The sequence below is a fragment of the Bos indicus genome, chromosome 3 (genome assembly GCF_029378745.1).
Source record: "Bos indicus isolate NIAB-ARS_2022 breed Sahiwal x Tharparkar chromosome 3, NIAB-ARS_B.indTharparkar_mat_pri_1.0, whole genome shotgun sequence".
Taxonomy (NCBI): Eukaryota; Metazoa; Chordata; class Mammalia; order Artiodactyla; family Bovidae; genus Bos; species Bos indicus.
This window is the reverse complement of record NC_091762.1, coordinates 81,056,953-81,079,089: the sequence shown is the minus strand read 5'-3', so window position 1 is coordinate 81,079,089 and position 22,137 is coordinate 81,056,953. Positions and strand designations below refer to the sequence as shown.

The window sequence follows — 22,137 nt, the reverse complement described above, 5'->3', positions numbered from 1 at the left end:
TATAAAATACACTAGTAAAATTAACCTGTTTGGTCCTCCTTTTCTTTGTGTGGCTACTAGAAATGTTTATGTCACAATGGGGGATTACATTGTATTTCAGTTGGACGGTCCTGCTCAGTTGGACATTTTCACTCCCAGAAAATGTAGAGCTTTATCAATGCCCATACATTACTTAGGACTAGTGAGCTGCTCTGGGGGCACACGGACAAACCTTATGCCAGTGTCCGACTTCCACTGGGTACTCTTTCCACTGTACACCCCAACTTCATTTTGGCCATAGAACTCCCCCAGGACAATGTGTAGAGACATCACTGAGGATAGTTTAGTGCTGCTGCTGCTGCTAAGTCACTTCAGTCTTGTCTGACTGTGTGTGACCCCATAGACGGCAGCCCACGAGGCTCCCCCATCCCTGGGATTCTCCAGGCAAGAACACTGGAGTGAGTTGCCATTTCCTTCTCCAATGCATGAAAGTGAAGTCGCTCAGTCGTGTCCGACTCTTAGCGCCACCGTGGACTGCAGCCTACTAGGCTCCTCTGTCCCTGGGAGTCTCCAGGCAAGAGCACTGGAGTGGGTTGCCATTGCCTTCTCCAATGAAACAGTTGGTAATGAAAGTGAAGCAGGATAATTCAAATATTTTTTAAAAGAAGTGGAAAATAAGGGAAACAATGGCAAATAAGTGATTTTTACCTAATTTCATTGATGATGGGGATTTTGAGGCAAGGTATTAATTTAGGTTGGAGCTCCCTTCTAGAGATCTGAAGGATGGGGTGTTGTCTTTCTTGGTATACAAAGAGGGACAGAGGAATTTTGAAAGATTACATCATCCTGTGCAGTTGCGTACACAGGTATATATGTAAGAGCTATGTGTCTAGCTCCTAGATGTAAGACTCTGGGCCCTGTATCTTGGTTTTTCCTCTCCTTCTATCCACATCGCTACAAGGAAGATCCCCTCCCCGAGTTGTCTCTCCTCCCCTTCTGGTCCAACTCTTATCCCTGAGATGTTTTTTATATCATTGTGTTGTCTAATATTGTTGTTTTCCTTTTTTTCCCCTTGATTCTTATCTCTGCAATTGGGTCCTAGATTCTTTGAGTTTCGGGACAGTCTCTCTGGCACACCCTGCACAGAAGGCCCCCGAGCATATACACATGAACTCATTGCTAGGCAACCGAACCTTTTTTTAGCCACTGGCTTTCTTTTCCTTGATATGGATACAATAATTACTCCCAAGCTATACCATGATGATATGAGAGTTAAAGGAGACGCAGCAATACTGGAAGCATTGTGTTCTGGTAAAGGAAGACTGCAGTTCTGACCCATCCTGCTCAGTTCAACCAAAAATCCTGGATGGAACCTTTTTTAAATTTTTTGAAAATTGTCAGAGAACTAACCTAATTGGTAATGGACCAAAGTCCAGGAGCTTATAAGAACCCAGAGAAGAAAGCTGTCATCTAAAACTGGTTTTACTGTACTCATATTTATCAACCCAGAAGAGGGACTTCCCTGGAGGTCCAGTGATTAAAACTCTGTGCTTCCAATGCAAGGGGCTCCTGTTCAATCCCTGGTCAAGGAACTAAGATCTTAAATCCGTGTGGTGTAGCCAAAATGCAATAATAATAATAATCAATCCAGAAGAAACAACTGTGAAATTGTGCTTTAGGTAGCTTCTTTGGGCTAGGGAGAGCGACAAAAATCAAATCCAAGGTCCTCAAAATGTGGAGACTTACAAGTGAAACTGCTCCCTTCTGCCCTCCACCTTCCCCCACACACATACCTGCTTTTAGTAGAAGTCACAGAGGACTATATATTCAGGGTAAGAATGAATTGGAACTAAGTCAGCCCTTGACGTGAGATTCCTGTCTTCTGAGTTGTCTAAGGAATCTCGAGTGTTAGCTCATCATAGACTAGTTGGATACCGTAGTCTCCCAGTGTAGCACTTGGGTCATTATCCTGTCTCATTGGAAGAGTTTCCACCTCCCCATCCTGCCTCATCTTGGGATTGGCACAGCAATCCTTTGTGGAGGAAGATATTCCCATCCTGTTGAACCTTAGCATTTGCTACAAAAATTGTTTGTAAGCCCAGCATCCAGTGACAGAAAACCAGGCCACAAGGAAATGAGACACTGTGAGTGAGAACTGACAAAGGAATAGAAAAGCACCCACATATTTAAACGAGATAAGACATGTGATAGTGCTTTCTAATACTTTTAAAAATATACAGTTGAGTAAAATTTCAAAAACAAAGATGTAGTGTTTTTATTTCATAATGTAATTCATTGCAAGGATTTCTGTCCTAATAATACTGGGTTTTTCCTCTTAAGTAAGACCAACAATTAACTACTTCATTTTCATAGACTTTGTTTATGCTATGTTTAGAGAATATGCTACGTGAGAATAATTTTTTTAGTTGAGTCTTGTATTGACTCCACTTTTATTCCATTTTTTCTTATTCCTTGATAATCATACTAATATGAACAATAAGAGTCAAAACTTACAGAGACACATGACTTGTGCAAGGACTGTTCTAAATGCTTTACATTTATTAAATCATTTTCTTTGTGTATATTAACATATGATTTTCACCTTAACTCTGTAGGATCGGCACTGCTATTTCCCCCACATTGCAGATGATAAAAACATCACATGTATTCTAACTTGTCAAACAGTCACACAGGCTTCCCAGGAAGTACAGTGGTAAAGAATCCACCTTCCATTGCAGGAGATGCAAGAGACATGGGTTCAATCCCTGCATCAGAAAGATCCCTTGGAGTAGGAAATGGCAACCCACTCCAGTATTCTTGCCTGGAAAATTCCATGGACAGAGGAGCCTGGTAGGCTATATAGTCCATGGGATTGCAAAGAGTTGGACTGAGTGACTGAGCATGCCACACATCACACAACCAGGAAATGGTGGAGCCCAGGTCCAACCCAGTCTGACTTTATGTCATGTGCTACCTCCTTGGTCCCAATAAGTGTAAGATGTTCTATGTGGATCTAAGGTATGTTGGGGCTTACCTCGTAGCTCAGCTGCTGAAGAATTCACCTGCAATGTGGGAGACCTGGGTTCAATCCCTGGGCTGGTAAGATCCCCACTCCAGTATTCTGGCCTGGAGAATTCCATGGACTGTGTAGTCCATGGGGTTGCAGAGAGTCAGTATGTTGAACAGTTACATTCTCAACTCTTGTGTCTCTTCAGGTTTCAGTTCAGTTTAGTCGCTCAGTCGTGTCCGACTTTTTGCGACCCCATGAATCGCAGCACACCAGGCCTCCCTGTCCATCACCAACTCCCGGAGTTCACCCAAACTCATGTCCATCGAGTCAGTGATGCCATCCAACCATCTCATCCTCTGTCATCCCCTTCTCCTCTGGCCCCCAATCCCTCCCAGCATCAGAGTCTTTTCCAGTGAGTCAACTCTTCTCATGAGGTGGCCAAAGTACTGGAGTTTCAGCTTTAGCATCAGATCTTCCAGTAAACACCCAGGACTGATCTCCTTTAGAATCCAGGACTGTAAGCTCCCTGCAGGGAGAGAATCTGACTTTTGTCCTTCACAGCTCCTTCTAGCGTGGAGTTCTTTGCTTTCCTTAGGAGTGACTCTAAGCCCCTACAGCTGACAGATGGGCAGAGCCTTAGCCAGGCTTTTGTTTGAGCCTGAGGTGCAGGCCCCATGTTCTCAGGCCTGCTTTGTTTGCTTCTCTTTCAGAAAGTCCAACCGTTATGCTGTCTGCTGGCAGCTTTTCCTCCCCCTACGAGCACCTCAGCCAGCCAGAGACAAAGCGCATGGTGGAGCACTACACAGCCTATCTCAGCGACAACACCCGCCTCATTGCCAACCCGGGGCTCAAAGTGAGTGCTGTCCTGGGGCCCGCATTTCTGCTATTCCCCTCCACAAGCCCGGAAGGGGTTGCTGCAGTGAACCTTTGAAGTGGGAAGCCAGCCTCTGGATCTGTGCCTCTCAGCTGGAGAGCCAGAAAGACAGAGTGTGAGGCCCAGGGGAGGCTGGCCGGCGAGGACCCTTCTGATGGATTAAGAAGCCCTGTGGGCCAGATGCAGAATATCTTTCAGGCTTTAGATGCAGTAGAGGCTTTCTAGGTAGGCGGGGTAGGAGTTAGAGACCAGAGAAACTTTCCCAGCCCCATTTTTCCCAGGGGGATGAAGTAAAGTGCCCCTACTGTCGGTTGAGATAAATATGATGAAGTTTAAGGAGCAGAGGTTTAGGGGATGTGTATGTGTGTGTGTGTGTGTGTGTGTGTGTGTGTGTGTGTTTACGCGCGCCTGTGTGTGTATTTAATTATTTAATGCTGCACTATATGTTCTTTCCTCATAAATGCAAGAAAGCCTAAGTAGGATGAACAACTGAGTAAGTCACACGTCCACTGGCTATATTTCAGGAAGCTTTTGTTTTCACCAAGTTTGGCTGTATCCATCTGCTGTGGAAAGATTTTTAAGAAGTAATTGGGCTTGGCTTCTCTGCAAGAGAGCTTTGGGAAGCTCTGCCAGCAGGCCATTCTCTTTTCATGTGAGTCTTAAAGGATCCCCGCTATGTCTTCCTTTGTTTCCTAGTTCTCTGTCAGAAATGAAGTAATGGCTACCAGCCACGTCACAGATGAATGGATGACACAAATGGAAATGAGTAGCCTGAACACTTACATTGTCCGCCGTTACATAGCAACACCCAATGGCGTCCTCAGAATTTATCCTGGCTCCCTCATGGACAAAGCATTTGATCCCACTAGGAGACAATGGTGAGTTTTAGGGGCTTCCATTATCAAAGGTTCTCCCCCAGTCCTGGAGAGACATGATAAGTACACACAGTAAAGCAACTTCTGGCAGTCATATTTAAAGAAGATACTTTTCATGGCAGTGGAAATATGTTTTTGTATTGTTTTTTAAACATAGTGTGAACAGCAGCTTTGTGGGCTTCCTCTGTCTACAATGCTTTTATCTCTTTACTGAGCTGTTGAGACTGAAATGCTTTATACTTGGCCTTTTCAGTTCCTAGTGGTTTGATTCCCACCTTATATGCAGTGTGTCCACAATGAATATACTTACTGTCATTGCATATGATCATGGTGTCAAATTACAGCTCATATATGACCTACGAAAAATGACATAAAAACTGAAAAATACTTTTTTACTTCAAGGATTTATTTTTACTCTGATTTGCAAATGCAAAAGCTGGTCAGGTAGTATAGCAAGGGGCAACCTGGGCATAAAAACAGGGTTTCTCTTCTTGAGCTGCTTAGCAGCTGGGTTACTCGGGAGTTGGCTCATCTTTTTTACTGCCTGTTCTCCCGCCCTTCCCAATCCAGGGCTCATTTGTATGTGCCCAGTTGTGTTTGCCCCTACCTGATTTATTCATCTTTGGTTTTGCCTCAAAAACATCTATATTTTTAAAAGCTTATTAAAATCTCACATATATACTCAGTTCAGTATCTTTTCAAAAGAGAATTCCATATTTTTATTGACCCCTTGTTGTTGATACTGTAGTCAGATATAAAGGGTGGGAATCCTTTTGAACTTAAATGTAACATAAGCACAGTTTACAATATTTTTTTAGGTTGCAAGCTCACTTTTCTTTGAAATGTGCAAACTTGTTCGTACACTAAAGTAAGGACTTTCTTTGGTCTCCATCAGGTATCTCCATGCAGTAGCTAATCCAGGTTTGATTTCCTTAACTGGCCCTTACTTAGACGTTGGAGGAGCTGGCTATGTCGTGACTATCAGTCATACAATTCATTCATCCAGGTAATATTTCTTTATTTTTAATTTTCTTTTTAATTGGAGGATAATTCCTTTCCCAATGTTGTATTGGTTCCTGCTGGACAGCAACGTGAATCAGCTATATACATACATTTCCCCCTCCCTCTCGAGCCTCCCTCCCGTCTCACATCTCCGAGTCATAACAGAGCACTGAGCCGAGCTCCCTGTGTTACACAGTAGCTTCCCGCTAGCTGTCTATTTTCCATCTGGTACTGTGTATATGTCAGCGGTGCTCTCTCAATTCATCCACCCTCTCCTTCCCCCACCAGGTAATAGTTCAACTAATATTTACTCATTTCTTGAAAACATTAAGGATATTTTGAAAATCTGAATAGACTAGTAGATAGCAAGGAGTAGTAGCAAAGGTATGACATTAGATATGGGCAAGCTGGGATTTGAATATCTTCTCTGTGTTGTCTTGGTTTTCCTAAACTTCCTGATGTCTGTAAAATTGGGATAATGCTTACCTTACAAGGCCATCATGTGATTGAGTCAATAAAAGGCACTTAACCCTGTTAGTAGCCATGAGGGTGCTTATGAAGAAGAAAAACAGAGATGTTAGATTCAGTAAAGCAGTTCCTGAAAATGCCAGTCTTAAACCAATCAAAGAAATTGACAGTTATTATTATCAGAGAGTGTTTTCCCGAACAAAGAGTACTGCTAGTGAAGGAAAAAATGTATCAAGACAAAATTCTTCCTTCTTGTATTTGAGTTTCTTTAGAATTATATATGGCACCCTACTCCAGTAATCTTGCCTGGAAAATCCCATGGACAGAGGAGCCTGGTAGGCTACAGTCCATGGGGTCGCAAAGAGTCGGACTCGACTGATCGACTTCACTTTCACTTTTCACTTTCATGCATTGGAAAAGGAAATGGCAACCCACTCCAGTGTTCTTGCCTGAAGAATCCCAGGGACAGGAGTCTGGTGGGCTGCTGTCTATGGGGTCACACAGGGTTGGATACGACTGAAGTGACTTAGCAGCAGCAGCGGTAGAATTATATAGGAATTTGTTGTTGTTATGATGGTTCTGTTGCTGTTCTTACTTTGTCATTGCACTCTCTTGAGAAATGAATGGCATTTTGAAAACTGATTTTTCCAAGAATGCTATAAAATGTCAGTATCACTGTAAATATATTTAGGGTGCTTTATATTTCAGGTTTTTGAGGTTTCAGTATTTAAGCTACAAATGTCAGTGAAATGTTAGATAAGGAGGAAAGTCAAACACATTGTTTTAATCCCTTCATTGTACAAATCACTGTTTTTTTCCTTAGCAACCAATACAGACTATATCTTGACTGGTATCTGTAATGATGCCTTAAAATTTATGGGAGACAGATTTTCTTGCTAACTTTATGCTTTTCACTGGTGCTCATTATATATCAAATGATTGACATCAGTAGAATTATTCTAATGCTAGTTCATTGGGAACAAGAATTGGGAAGCAGTGCTGTGTGGAATTTCAATAGCGTGACCTGTGTCTCCATGGTAAGCAGGGCCCTGTTGCCAGCCAGATATTGATTTCTTTTCAGGGCATGGTATCTATTTAGCTTCATCACATATGAACAAGCGAACATTCTCTTAGAACAAATCTTTTCAATGTTTTTAGTAACAGACCATCTATAAGACATATACCTACTGTTGTCTGAATAGTGAGACTTATCTTTTCTCTCATATATTCTAGTCAATTGAGAAAAAGTAAACAAAGGTGTTTTCTTTGAGGGGACAGCAGTCACCTTGATCTTTGATGACAAGGACATGGGCTGGAATCGGGCTCTTAAAGGTGATGCTTGGAGCAGGGAGAGGATGCCTACCTGTGTGTCTTACTTATTCCTTGACTTAATCCTTGATCTGGCTTCTCCCACCTGCCACTCATTATCAAGAACCATTAACTTTTCCTCCTACACAGTATTGTTTTGCTGTAGGGGAGGCAGGGGGATCACAGAGAGGTGCAGATTTTTATGCTCGTATACTTGTTTTTGTCAGAATTTGAGTGGGTGGAAGAATTTCTCATTTATTTATAAATATTTATCATGTCATCGCAAATGAAGCATGATGGAAATAGGATGGACTTTCAAGTTGCAAAATATCTTGGGTTCAGTTCCCTTATTTGGTTATTGTTTATGACTCAGACAGTAAAAGAATCTGCCTGCAATGCAGGAACCCCAGGTTTGATCCCTGAGTCAGGAAAATCCACTGGAGAAAGGAATGGCTATCCACTCCAGTATTCTTGCCTGGAGAATTCCATGGACAGAGAGCCTGGTTGGCTACAGTCTATGAGGTCCCAAAGAATCAGACACAACTGAGCAACTAACACTGATAGTGTATTTAGACTACACAAGTTTAGCTATTTAAGTTTAACAAGAGTTAAAAAACCTGTCCATCACTCTCTCAATGAGAGTGTATTCCAGGAATAAGTATCTGCTCACGTCTTGGTCAATATGCAGTCCCATGGACTTGATTGTTTGAACATTTTCCTTAGGTGAGCATGTTTTTATTATTTAAAACCTTCTGTTTTGTTCACTGTATAACTTAGAATGCAAGTCAACTACTGCTTCTGGTTTTCAACCAAGGCAACTGCAGCTTTAATGGGTATGTTCATAGGTGGGCTCTGCAAAGGGACTTCTTCCAAATGAGTACCAGTGACTTTGATCTCACATGCCAACTTGAGAACCTGCCCTCTCCCGAAGATGGATTCTACTCTGTAAAAGCAGATTTGCCATTTACTGTCTGTATGACCATTAACAAGTTCCTTTTTTGCCTTGGTTTCCTCACTTATGAAAGAAGGATATTAGGACCTACCTCAAGTGATGATTTAAAGATTATTTTAAGTAATATACATGAGTCTCCAAGAACACTGCATGGCGCATGGTAAGGGCTCAGTTCAGTGTCCGACTCTTTGCTACCCCATGAATCACAGCACTGGTTGGACCTCCTTGTAGTCCAAGGGAAAGTCTGACACTGTTTCCACTGTTTCCCCATCTATTTCCCATGAAGTGATGGGACCGGATGCCATGATCTTCGTTTTCTGAATGTTGAGCTTTAAGCCAACTTTTTCACTCTCCTCTTTCACTTTCATCAAGAGGCTTTTTAGTTCCTCTTCACTTTCTGCCATAGGGTGGTGTCATCTGCATATCTGAGGTTATTGCTGTTTCTCCCGGCAATCTTGATTCCAGCTTGTGCTTCTTCCAGCCCAGCGTTTCTCATGATGTACTCTGCATATAAGTTAAGGGCTCAATAAATGTTAAATGTTTTTATTAGTATTATATTCCATGATTCTCTGAGCCTCGTGTGTGAAACAGAGGTAGCAATGCCTGGATTGAACTGAAGAAGTGAAAATTATAGATAATGTATGTAAAATGCTTGCCAGTGTCAAATCCTCAATAAATGGTAGTTACTTTTATTATTACGCTGTTCATGCTTTTAAGTTTCTGGCATTTTAATGGGTCAGAAGAGAGAACTTAAGCTAATGTTCAACTTGTCGTGAAGCATTCTAATTCTCCCTTGGTTTTCAAATGCAGTTGGGTTGCGCTCTTGAGGACAGGTTTTTCAGTGCTCACTTATCAATTACACAGCTATAGCAACTGTCCTCTGATTCTTTCATCAGCATTGTTAGTGGCCTGAGAATCTAGGTGTTCACTGTTTGGAGGAAGGTAGTGTGATAGAGATGACGAAGTGCAGTCAGTGATTAAGGAACTGGTCAGACAAGCCTTTGGCAGTGAAAATCTCACCGGAGCGCTGCAAAGCATGCAATGTTGTGCTGAGAAATGTAGGCTTGGTTTCATTTTCCTGTGGTAGTCTTTACGAGTTGCTATGGTAACCATGGACATTTTTCAAATGCAGGTGAAAATATGAATGCTAGACTTCCATGGGCAACGTATATGGTTTTACTTCAGTGTGTTTATCATATGTGGGAGCAGATGGCAGTCATGCAAGGGAATTTTAGAAACAAAATCAACTTGTCCCCAAAAACCTGAATTGTATTTTTTAACTAAGGTAGCTATTACTATAGAAAGAACCAGATTTTGTACTGGTTTCTAAGCCGTAAGTAAAAAGTGATCGATAACCATTCTAAACCTAATTTTTCATTTATAAAATAGGAATTATAATTCCTTTCCGATGTCTTCAAAGGAAATTAAATAAATGGTTTAAAATTGCTTGGAAACTTTTGAATGCCATGCAGATCTAAGGAGGCAGAAAATCTATTGGTTAGGAATATACAGCCTTTCCGGGTGGCACTAGTGGTAAAGAATCCACCTGCAGGAGACATATGAGATGCCAGTTCAGTCCCTGGGTCAGGAAGATCCTCTAGAGGAGGGCATGGCCACCCACTCCAATATTCTTGCCTGGAGAATCCCCATGGACAGAGAAGCCTGGTGGGCTACAGACCATAGGGTCTCAAGGACTTGGACGTGACTGAAACAGTTTAGCATACGGCACATACGCTTTGAAGTTAAAGGCACTGAGTTTGAATTCAGGCTTCCACTAGTTATTCACTATGTGACCTCAACCAAACACTGAATCTCCCCAAGCTTTGGTTTTCTGGAAGTCCTGCCTCACAAGCTTTCTGTGAGAAATCACTGAAGTGATGTATTCAGATGCCTACCAGAATGCCTATCAATTGTGAACATTCAGTAAATGGAAGCCATTACTGTCATCATAATGATGACTATTATGCAGACTCATCTGTCTTTCCTGAACAAGCCAGAGGGGTTTAGACTCCTTTTGACTAGTACTTCAGCAAAATATTATTTTCTACAGTGTACAAATCCTGTAAGGATTTTGTAACTGTAATTGAATTTTGAACTGTTCCCACGGTAGAATTTAAGTTACTTAAGTAATAATAGGGGCTCTTTCTGAGGCAGTAGCCTCTCAAAGACAATCCCACAACATGGTCTTCTCCCATCCCATGCCCAAAATAGCTCTGATAGGAAAGTTCTGATAGAAGTTTATTTATAGCTGTGACGGGTCTTCGTTGCTTTGCAGGGTTTTTTTTCTAGTTGTGGTGAGCAGAAACGACTATTTATTGCAGTGTACAAGCTTCTCATTGCTGTGGCTCCTCTTGTTCCAGACCATGGGCTCTAGGGTGCACAGGCTTCAGTGGTTCCGGCTCTCAGGCTCTAGAGCACAGGTTTCATTATTCTGTGGCATGGCGATCTTCCCAGACCAGGGATCCAACCTGTATCTCCTGCACTGTCAAGCAGATTCTTTACCACTGAGCCACCAGGAAAACCTCAGAAATCTCTTTTTTTTTAATATTTATTTATTTGTCTGCACTAGCTCTTTGTTGCAGCACATGAACTCGTAGCTGTGACATATGGATTCTAGTTCCCCTGAGCAGGGATCAAACCCGGGCCCCCTTCATTGGAAGCACAGAGTCCCAGCCATTGGACCATCAGGGAAGTTCCTGATGGAAATTTCATTGCAGATCTTGGTGCCTTTTTCTAGTTTTGTTTTGTTTGTTTCAACAGGAGTGAGGGGTCAGTGGTGAGGGTTGGGTTAATAAATTGGGATTAATGTTGACAGTAACCAGTTGTCTCTATGGCAAAGCTAATTTCACTATGAAGTTTTGATTTTCCAGAAGAGGATTTTACTTAGGGAAGTTTCTTCTGAGCTTCAGCATCATTTTTCTTTTGGTATTTTTCTTAACGAAGAAATTAGGCAGGCAAATAACGGTAATGATGGGCACTTAAAACATCGCATGTGGAATAAACTTCAAATTTTTAACCGGTATAGGAATATTGGAGTTCACTGGTTAAGTTAACCCAAGATCCTTCGACTACCCATGAACATAAACTAAGAAGAACCTCAGTTCCAATGAGATGCTTATGCTTCTGATATATTTAGCAATTTCTCGGAAAGAATAAAATGTTTACTCTCCGTGTAGGCCTGAGCTTAAAGCCATGTTTGGTTTTCTTTAAAGTAACTTTTCCTTATTAGGTATTTTCAGTATATTAAGCAGCTTGCTAAGCGCTATAAACACAGTCTCCCATTTAATCCCAGTAACAGCACTTTGACGTAGATACTATCATTAACCCCGTTTTCAGACATGAAAGCTGAGCCTTAGAAAGGTTAAGTAGCATCCCAGTAGCCAAATAGATGGAAACCAACAAGACCAGGGTTTGAGAGCTAAAAGGCTAGCAAGCATAAGTTGTCCTCCCCAACTTCTTCTATGTTTGCTCCTACTTTTGTGAGAAACATTTTTGAGTGGAGACAGTACTGGCCTATGAACCAGGAGAGTCTTGTTCTAGAATATGAGCTGGTTTTGAGTAGAGCCAACCCTATAGTGTTATAGGAAGAAAGCAAAACATTGGTTTTACTAAATTTTGTATGACCTAAACTAGTTAACCATTGAGATCTCTATTAAATGAGGTGTATAGATTAACTATAGATTTAGTTATTAACTATAGATTTTTTTCATTATCTATGAAATGAAGGAAATAATGACGTCACTCAAGCTTTTTGTCTAAAGGTTCCTTTTGAAGACTGTTGGTTGCCAAGGGGGAGGCATTTGGGGAGGGAAGGGAGTGGGAGGTTGGGGTTAGCAGATGCAAGCTTTTATATATAGAATGAATAAATAACAATGTCCTACTATAGTACAGAGAACTATATTTCATATCCTCTGATAAGCCATAAAATGGAACAGAATATTTTTAAATGTATATGTATAACAATCACTTTGCTAAACAGTTGAAATTAATATATTATAAATCAATTATATCTCAATTTTTTTAAAATTGAAGGAAAAAAAGGTTTCTTGTTGGAAGGAACCCTGAGAGCCACGTATTAAACCTCCCACCAGATACCTATCTCCCCCACCCCCTTATTCTTGACAAAGAATAATCCCACCATTGTCTGAACATCTATAGTTCAGTTCAGTCACTCAGTCGTGTCCGACTCTTTGCGACCCCATGGAATGCAGCACACCAGACTTCCCTGTCCCATCACCAGCTCCCAGAACTTGCTCAAACTCATATCCATTGAATCAGTGATGCCATCCAATCATCTCTTCCTCTGTCATCCCCTTCTCCTCCTGCCTTCCATCTCCCAGCATCAGTGTCTGTTCCAATGAATCAGTTCCTCTTATCAGGTGGCCAAAGTATTGGACTTTCAGCTTCAACAGAAGTCCTTCCAATGAATATTCGGGACTGATTTCCTTTAGGATTGACTGGTTGGATCTCCTTGCAGTCCAAGGGACTCTCAAGAGGCTTCTTCAACACCACAGCTCAAAAGCATCAATTCTTCAGCTCTCAGCTTTCTTTATAGTCCAACTTTCACATCCATACATGACTACTGGAAAAACCATAACTTTGACTAGATGACCTTTGCCTGCAAAGTAATATCTTTTCTTTTTAATATGCTGTCTAGGTTGGTCATAGCTTTTCTTCCAATAATTATGACTAGCCATATTCTACAACTGACCTGTGTTTTGGGCTAGTCTTATTCAGGAATTCTTACCTTTAATCTTAAATTTTTCTCGTATCAAATCTCCATGTTAAGCTAAGTTAGTCATTTAGTTAATTGTTTCTCCAAAGGTAGAAATTGTGGAGAACAGTGGGCATGTGTTTCTGAAACCATACAATGTCCTATGATTGAATATAATTTTTGCCTTTAAATAAGACACGCCTCTTATTCTTATTGATCTCTTTTACCTGAAGTACACAGCTGTCTTCCGGACATACTGTGGCTGTGATGGGCATTGATTTCACGCTTAGATACTTCTACAAGGTTCTGATGGACTTGTTACCAGTTTGTAACCAAGATGGTGGCAATAAAATAAGGTAAGCCCTTCAGAGACTGTGTATCCTAACTAGCTGCATAACACAAAGACAAGGATGTCTAGTGGAATGCCAGACACCTTGTCATAGCACTAGAAACTGAGTCCAATGCCTAGGTGTCCTATTAAGGAGGTTTTTGTTCTTTTAATTTCTAAAATGCACGTTGCTTATGACTTAAACAAACAGATTTAACTTCTAACAAGGGGAGTAACTGTGGCACAAAATTCTCCAAAACCTCTTATTTCTCTAATAGTCAGTAATTACAGGTTTCCCATATCTTGGGTGCTAGAAAGACCAGAGGGTACTCTTGGGTAGTACTTTTGATGTGAACTTAGTTATTAAACCAAAGCCTTTGTGAGATTTTCAGACACTTAGACTTTGTACATTTCGTTACTTTGTACATTTCCCCAGAAAGAGGCTCATGGAACCGAAAGTCTTTGCTGCCTGAATTTCAAAAGAGCATGTCTGATCAAAGCAAGGGCATTCCCTTGATTTAATACAGGCCGCTTTTTAAAATAGCTTTCTTATTTCCAACTCATGGCCCGTGCTTCATGTCCCTGCTAAATTTCACATTGGCCCTTAGTGGGGAAATGCAGGATTCACAGCAAATTGTTATGATGAATGGAGAGTAAAAGCAGACTATAGTCTTGATGAAATCAGTTCTAGCTTCACTTATTTAGCGTTTCCATCAAATATATTTTTGTATGTCCTCTGCGTGTTGTATTTTATATATGTTTATCATTGAAAGAAGAAATTGTATGGTTTACTTTTGTGCCTGTAAATACTCAAGTGCTTCTTTCACAGTCTCCCTCCCCAGGAAAAAAGGAGTCTCGCTTTACATGTTCTTGCAGAAGATCATTGAGCCCATCTTACATAGTCTGGGTGGTCACATTCTTATGAAGTATATAGGTGAACTCGGAGTCAGGTATAACTCTCTGACCTTAAACCTTATGCCAGGTGATCCAGCGCCTCGAGAATAATGCATCTGTCACCTGACTGCCAGCCTTCCTTCATTTTGTCCATGCACCTTTATTGAGGACCTGAGATAAATGCAGTTTGTGTTAGAACTAGCAAGATAAATGCTCACCAAAAGCACAGAGCAACGGCTTCTATGAATGAGGGATGTCCTTGTCTTGATATAGGTGCTTCATCATGGAGGACAGGGGATATCTGGTGGCACATCCAACCCTCATCGACCCCAAAGGACATGCACCCGTGGAGCAGCAGCACATCACCCACAAGGTATTGGTCGCGAAGCTGGAGCCCAGTTCTCAAGTGGCCTGCGACTCACTAATGACATGGCATCTGTCTTCTGCTTGGCCTTGGTAGGAGCCCCTGGTAGCAAATGACATCCTGAACCACCCCAACTTTGTCAAGAAGAACCTATGCAACAGCTTCAGTGACCGAACAGTCCAGAGGTTTTATAAATTCAACACGAGCCTTGTGGTAAGGACTCCTCCACGTTCTCCTCTCCCATCTGGCTATAGAGTTGCAATGGAGTCATGGTTTATGTCTGAATGTTGGTTACACCCAGCTGTTTTCATTGCCTGGGAACTAGAGTGATAGGCCGTGACAGTCCAGTTCCCCAGCTTGATGGTTATGGGATTTAAAGCCCAGAGTGGATAAATGAATGTTTTAAAGTCTCACACTAGGTATTTTGCCTTGGTTTTGTTTGTTTAAAGACTCATCCAATCTAAGCCCTTTGAAATGTCTGCCGAAGTCTCTTCCCACACTCTTGTATAAATACATGTGGGATGAAACAGGGTGGATGACTAGAAACTAACCTAATTTGGCTTTAGGAATTTAGGGAGACTGAGTAATCTCCCGAAGACAGGAAGAGAGGGCCACATGGCACCACACTCATGTAGATCATCCAAAAATAATTGTTTTTAGCTTAGAATACTCTCTTATGATTTGAGATGCTACAGACTTACCTGGATATGGTTAGAGTCCTTAAGGATATACTTATTAATTTGTAAACAATCCTAGCTGAGAGAAAATGGGTCATGACAGAATCTACATTCAAAAAGTTATTCACAAGAAGTAACTGTATTCACAAATCATTACTTGTATCATTAAAAAAAGTAACTGTAAAGGGACTTCCCCGGTGGTTCAATGGTTAAGACTCCACCTTCTAAGGCAAAGGTTGCAGGTTCTATCCCTGGTCAGTGAATTAAGATCATACATGCTGCAGGGTACAGCCCAAAATTTTTTAAATTAATAATAATTGTAAAGATGTATTGGGTTAAATGAAAATCCTAAACACAAGCTTAGAAAAAGTGATTGCAAAAACAACTGTCTGGGGAAATAGAGAGTTTTTTAAATGAATATATGAGTAGGTTAGTGTTTTCAAAGCAAGGGAAGTCATTATTACTCTGTTCCGCCCCCATACTTTGAGGAGCACTTTCTATAAAGGAGACATTGACAAACGTGTGATCAGAGGGAGGCTGTCAGGTAAGGCTTTCATATGAAAGTCTGCCTTAGTTAGCGTATCTGCTATCATTTGTACAATGACTTTCTGAGCCTTCAGGAGACAGCCAGGATACTCCAGTAGAAATTTTTCAAAATGCAAATTTTAGTGGAATATGAATTAGAATAAATTCTTAACAGCCCAAGTTATTCCAAAATGGAATTGGAGCATTCCTGGTTATTGGAGCTAACAGGCTGATAAGCCTATGTTATTGCTTATCTTGTAAAGGTGGGCATGTTCCAGGCAGTGGAGAATTTATCAAGACCTCTTGAAAACCCTTTCAGTGCCATGATTCTCAGGGTTAGGCTTATCCTCACTATGCACACCTCAGGGATGACTGATATGGAAACAAGACTCAGATGACACATGCAGAAAAAATGACCATATTCAACTTTACAATGCTGCTTTAGAATCTTTGGCTTTCAGATAATTGTAGACATTTCATGAAGTCGGCTATCACATTTTTTTGTGATAGAATGAAGAAAAAGATGCTCACTTTAGTTGGATTGTTTAAATATTCTGGAAGCAGAAAATTGGCCTCTTAAAGAGTCTTTGGTTTTTAAATAATTGTGTTATCCTAGAATAAGAGGTTTGTTATCCAAGGGACGGTGAGGGGGGTAAAGGGGGTGCATGTTTTTGGCTGGTTAGGTTTGCCTTTGAATAAGTTTTAGGCTATTCTGTACCTGGAAGTTGTCTTTATTGCTTCTTGCAGTTATTTTCATTTTATATCATTATGTGTTTCAAAAAAAGAAAAATTACAGAAAGAGCTATAAAAACATATCATGTAACCGTATGCTGTGCTGTGCTTAGTCACTCAGTCATGTCCAACTCTTTGTGACCCCATGGACTGTAGCCCGCCAGGCCTCTCTGTCCATGGGGATTCTCCAGGCAACAATACTCAAGTGGGTTGCCATGCCCTTCTCCAGGGGATCTTCCCAACCCAGGGATCGAACCCTGGTCTCCCACGTTGCAGACGTCTTTACCGTCTGAGCCATCATGGATAAAAGAATAATGTACACACACTGTTAAATGAGGTCTATCTCTGACTGATGGTAATTAAGAAAATTTTCTGTTTTCCAAATTTCTAGCAAGGACTGTATAACTACTGTTTTAATCAGAAGTTAAGTTTTGTTGTAAGCTGTTTTCGGGATGGTAGAGCTGAGTCTTTGTGTTGTTGTCTGTCACCTCTGACACGTCTGTTGTCTGCAGGGGGATTTGACGAACCTTGTGCATGGCAGTCACTGTTCTAAATACAGACTGGCGAGGATCCCAGGAACCAACGCATTTGTGGGCATTGTCAACGAGACATGCGACTCTCTTGCCTTCTGTGCCTGTAGCATGGTAGACCGGCTCTGTCTCAACTGTCACCGGTAAAAATGGGGTGGGACATACTCTCTGTTTGCCACCTATTGAATATCTTAACTGATGCCAGCTGTACAACATACATAAAGTGCTCAGGTGTGCCCTAAAGGAAAGGAAAGTCCTGGTTGCAAAAGCATTTAGAACTGTTGTTTGTAACATCCTTGTCCAAAGAACAGTGGATTGAGGTCAGTTGAATATTTAAACCTTTGGTGATAGCGTTTACTGCCTGCTTTAGCTAGCTCATGTTGTCTTTATTTCACCTCCCTCAGTGTGTGTGCAATATATAGTTGATCAACCCTCTGCATAGTAACTTTTCCTTTTGCTTTTCAGAATGGAACAAAATGAATGTGAATGTCCTTGTGAGTGCCCTCTAGAGGTCAATGAGTGTACTGGCAACCTCACCAATGCAGAGAACAGGTAAATAAAAAATCGTGTACACACACACACACACACACACACACACACATATTTGTGGGCTTTCCAAGTGGCACAGTGGTAAAGAACATGCCTGCTAATGCAGGAGACATGGGTTCGATCCCTGGGTCAGGAAGATCCCCTGGAGTAGGAAATAGAAACCCACTCTAATATTATTGCCTGGAAAATTTCATGGAGAGAGGAGACTGGCTGGCTAGAGTTCATGGGGTCTCAAAGAGTCAGACACAGCTGAGCAACCGAGTACATACATATATATGTGTTATATGTGCATATTTATGCTGGGAGATATATATAAGACTATATATGTATGTGTGCATATTTATACTGAGAGTCTTATAGATTTGTTTCAAGTTGGAACTATAAGAAGATGATTCATTTTAGTGATGGAACTGTTCAATGAGCTAGTTTTTAAACTCCATAGTATTTTAAAATGAAGCCCACTTTCAGGTTTGAATAAAAATTCTAAAAAAGTTTTATAAGTGTATGTACTACTTACAAAAAGTATGAGACTGTTACAAGTGTCTAACATGTCAGATGCTGTATGCCTGGTAAGTCACTTAGTTTTCTAGTTTACCCTTTGATAAACATGTAAGAACCTTTCACACACATAAGATAGCATTACTTTTCTCAGTGACAGATTGTAAGACCAGATTGGCCCCAGGTTTCATACAGGTAAATGACAAAGCCAGAGTTCAAACGCAGGTCTTTCTGGCACCGTCAGGGGCCAAGGGCATGATGAGTTTGGAATGCAGATGGTATCGGTCCTAACCTTCAGACTTGCCCCTTCATAGAAACCCAAGCTGTGAGGTACACCAGGAGCCAGTGACGTACACAGCTATTGACCCTGGCCTGCAGGATGCTCTTCACCAGTGTGTGAACAGCAGGTGCAGTCAGAGGACGGAGAGTGGGTAAGCATGCTCAGCGCTGATTCACGCCAGCATCGCAGCCGTGGGAGCAGAGCCTCGGAAAGAACAGAGAACAGCAGCCTCAATGGGACTTTCTGGATGATATTCATCATCCCCATGTTTGATGTTTTTAAAAGATGTGCCAGTTTTTCAGATCTAAAACTGACTTTTATCTGCCTTTTATCCACCAATTTTAGTGTTATCTGTTCTTATCTGCCTTTTATCCACCAATTTTAGCATTACTTGGTTTCTACTTGTTACAGATATTTGGCACATGTACCTATGTTAGTGGTCTTTCCTGGTGGCTCAGATGGTAAAGAATCTGCCTACAATGCAGGAGACCCAAGTTCAATCCCTGGTCGGAAAGATCCCCTAGAGAAGGGAATGGCTACCCACTCCAGTATTGTTGCTTGGAGAATTCCATGGGCAGAGGAGCCTGGCAGGGTCCATGGGGTCGCAAAGAGTCAGACACAACTGAGCAACTACCAGGCCCACGCTTGCTCATGAGCGCATACACACACATACCCCTATATTAGTAGCCTCATCTGTGGGTGGAAAAGTTTTCTAGAAATAAGAGGCATAAGAGAGGAAATGGCATGACAAAGCAAGGCCAAGGGAGCAGGAAATTATGGGTTCTAGAAACAGAACTCAGCTGTGTGTGTGATACATTGAAATGCTTCAATTCTTCTTAGAAAACGGGTATACTTTATGGCAGTTTTGAGAACTAAAAACTGCATGATCCCTGCTCCCTCTACCTCCTCCCTAGGGTGTTTGGGCTAGACAGCTGCAGGTTGCCATTTGATTCAACAAAATTAGTGGGTGAAAGGAGCAGCGAGTTCTACTTTTGGTATGTATTTTAATAGAGGAATGATAGGGTATCAGATATATTGACTGGGTGTGTTATGCAGTTACCCAAAGCCTATTAAGTTTGAGAAACACTGCATATATTCTCTTAGAGTGTCATAATGCACTCAACATATTAAAAGTTCTAAGAAATTGGCAGTAAAGAAATGTTTAACTGATCACTATTTCCCAAACTTGATTAATTAGGTTTTTTTTTTTCCTTCCTTCCTTTTTTTTTTTTAAATAACCATAAACCTGGAGGACGTTAGGCCAAAGTCTAACAAACCTTGGGGCCGTGTGGTCTTTTAAGATGATTTTAAGTGACCCCGCACTAATCCATGATGTGTGGACTTCATGGTTTGAGTAACAGAGGGCAATTCTATTTCTCTCAGCTCCAGGCTGTCGAGGGATGTTAGACAGCTCTCCCCTGGCGGACAATGGCCGTGCTCCTTCTATAAGGAAAGGCAACTCAGGCTTAGGGAGTTCTAGCTCTAGTGAGTCATGGACCCCTGAGAGCTGTCTGATGCCCAAGTCCATGTGCTCACTCCTGCCTGACACTGCTTTCTCGAACATTCAGCACTGTCTTTCTGGCAGGGACTGCTTCGGTGTGCTGGACTGTGAATGGTGCATGGTGGACAGCGATGGGAAGACCCACCTGGACAAATCCTACTGTGCACCCCAGAAAGAATGCTTTGGGGGGATCGTTGGAGCCAAAAGTCCCTATGTTGATGACATGGGATCAATAGGTAATGTTTTGGGGGAACCCAGAATAACTTGATTCTTGAAAACATATTTTTTGGCCTCTAAATTAGAACACAGATCTTAAAATAATTCCCTACCCTACTTCCCTGGTTCCTTTGCCAGTAGTTTTGAGTTGCAAAACCAAGGCAAATAATTACTTTCAAAGCTGGCTAGCTCTCCTGTGCAGAGTGAGCAGCCATCTTTCCTGCCAAGTTTTGCAAGCCTGAAATGCATTCCCATAAAGCTTGTTCTGAGAAATATCAGGTCTGATTTCTGAGCGGCTGAGCTGTGGGGTTTGTACGAATGTGAATCCCAGCTGTCTGGAGCGCGGGGCTGGTGATGGGCAGAGTGACCCGTGGACATTGCTTTCCTGCTGCGTCCTCCCTTCACGACTTTTGCAGACAGACATCTTAGGGCTCCGAATCAGTATTTAGGGCCTTGAGGTCAACAAAAGCCCACACTGTCCAGTGCAGCAGGCGACTTAGGTGGGGGACAGAGATATTGTTGGGAGGAACACCGCTGGGATCAGGCCCCCCAAAACCCCCAAATACTACCTGCATCCTACCCCTCAAATACTACCTGAGATTTTCTCCGTGCCTTTCTGCAATCAGCACAAGCATCTCAAGCGTGGTCCGCAGGTGAGTAGATATTTAAAACTTCAGTGAATGCCTGTTTTGACATCTCTCTGCGTGAGCCTTTCTGAGGAAGAAAAGCTTTTCCTTTGTGAGGAAGGGTTCTGAGCCCACGTATGACTATCGGACCAGGTTGGGATATGACAGGAGTAACCTTGCTCCTAGAAGTCACTTTATATTTCCCACCTGCAGTTTCCTGCCTGAAAAGTGCAAATAGTATTTTAAAGGGAGCCCATAAACTTTGAATGGGATCCTTTTTGGAGGTAACATAACAGATCCACTGAAATAAATGACACCAGGTCCAGTAAATATCTGCTGAGAGGCACACGTCACCCTCCCTCACCTCTGTACTAAGAGGAGCCCACCCCCCAGAGCTGGGCCCTTAGACTGCATGTCTAAGTGATTCTCATCCATTCGCTTACTTTACCAATCCTTGTCAACTGTATTCTTGCTCTGCCAAGCAACCAACATTTAATTTGAGAACCAGAAATTCAAGGAAGCCCTATTCCTCCATCCTGGTGCGACTTCTTCATGAAATTCAAGCCTTAAAGCAGCTGTTCTTACATATCTTCACTCAACCCCTTCCCGCTAGATTCTTTCCATCTCATCCCCATCCCCATCTGCTACTACACTTGGGAAATCTTTACAAGGGAAATCTATCTGTTTGTTTTAATCAAGGTGATGAGGTGGTCACATTGAACATGATCAAAAGTGCCCCCGTGGGCCCGGTGGCTGGAGGCATTATGGGCTGTATCATGGTTCTAGTCCTGGCTGTGTACGCATACCGCCATCAGATTCACCGCCGGAGTCATCAGCATATGTCTCCTCTTGCTGCCCAAGGTGAGCTTGAAATGAACCCCAAAGCTCCTCCAGGAAGCAGCAGTCTCCCCAGGGTTGTCCCCAGGCTAGAAGGACAGTGACTAGTTGTAAGCCTTTAAGCAACTCTAAAAATAGCCCTATATTTTCTGCTTCTGTGGAATAGATTCAGAAGTCCCCCAAAGCCTGCTTCTCTCCTTTAGCTCACAGCTCATTCTTTAAGGCCTGAGTCCTGCAAGCCCCATTTGATTCTCCAGAAAATCCCTCGATTCTGTCTCTCCTTACATGGCTCCTTAGCACACCTCAGCCTGACTCTGGAAGAAGTCAGAAGAAGGGAGTTGGGAGGCTCAGTGGGAAAGTTTGTTCTTCGCTAAGCTCAAATGTGCTGTTCTTTGCTG

The 22,137-nt window shown here is 42.0% G+C and overlaps 1 protein-coding gene across 1 annotated transcript in view; it reads left to right on the top strand.

Moving 5' to 3' along the window:
• Nucleotides 1–22,137, top strand: part of CACHD1 (cache domain containing 1) — a 234,983-nt gene that overhangs the window by 201,702 nt on the left and 11,144 nt on the right. The window contains exons 14-24 of the mRNA XM_019957321.2: nucleotides 3,700–3,842; nucleotides 4,560–4,741; nucleotides 5,634–5,744; nucleotides 13,416–13,538; nucleotides 14,678–14,777; nucleotides 14,865–14,981; nucleotides 17,215–17,375; nucleotides 17,698–17,784; nucleotides 18,594–18,710; nucleotides 20,145–20,296; nucleotides 21,602–21,763. Of these exons, the coding sequence (XP_019812880.2) occupies nucleotides 3,700–3,842; nucleotides 4,560–4,741; nucleotides 5,634–5,744; nucleotides 13,416–13,538; nucleotides 14,678–14,777; nucleotides 14,865–14,981; nucleotides 17,215–17,375; nucleotides 17,698–17,784; nucleotides 18,594–18,710; nucleotides 20,145–20,296; nucleotides 21,602–21,763 (1,455 nt within the window). The remainder of the gene's footprint in view (nucleotides 1–3,699; nucleotides 3,843–4,559; nucleotides 4,742–5,633; nucleotides 5,745–13,415; nucleotides 13,539–14,677; nucleotides 14,778–14,864; nucleotides 14,982–17,214; nucleotides 17,376–17,697; nucleotides 17,785–18,593; nucleotides 18,711–20,144; nucleotides 20,297–21,601; nucleotides 21,764–22,137) is intronic.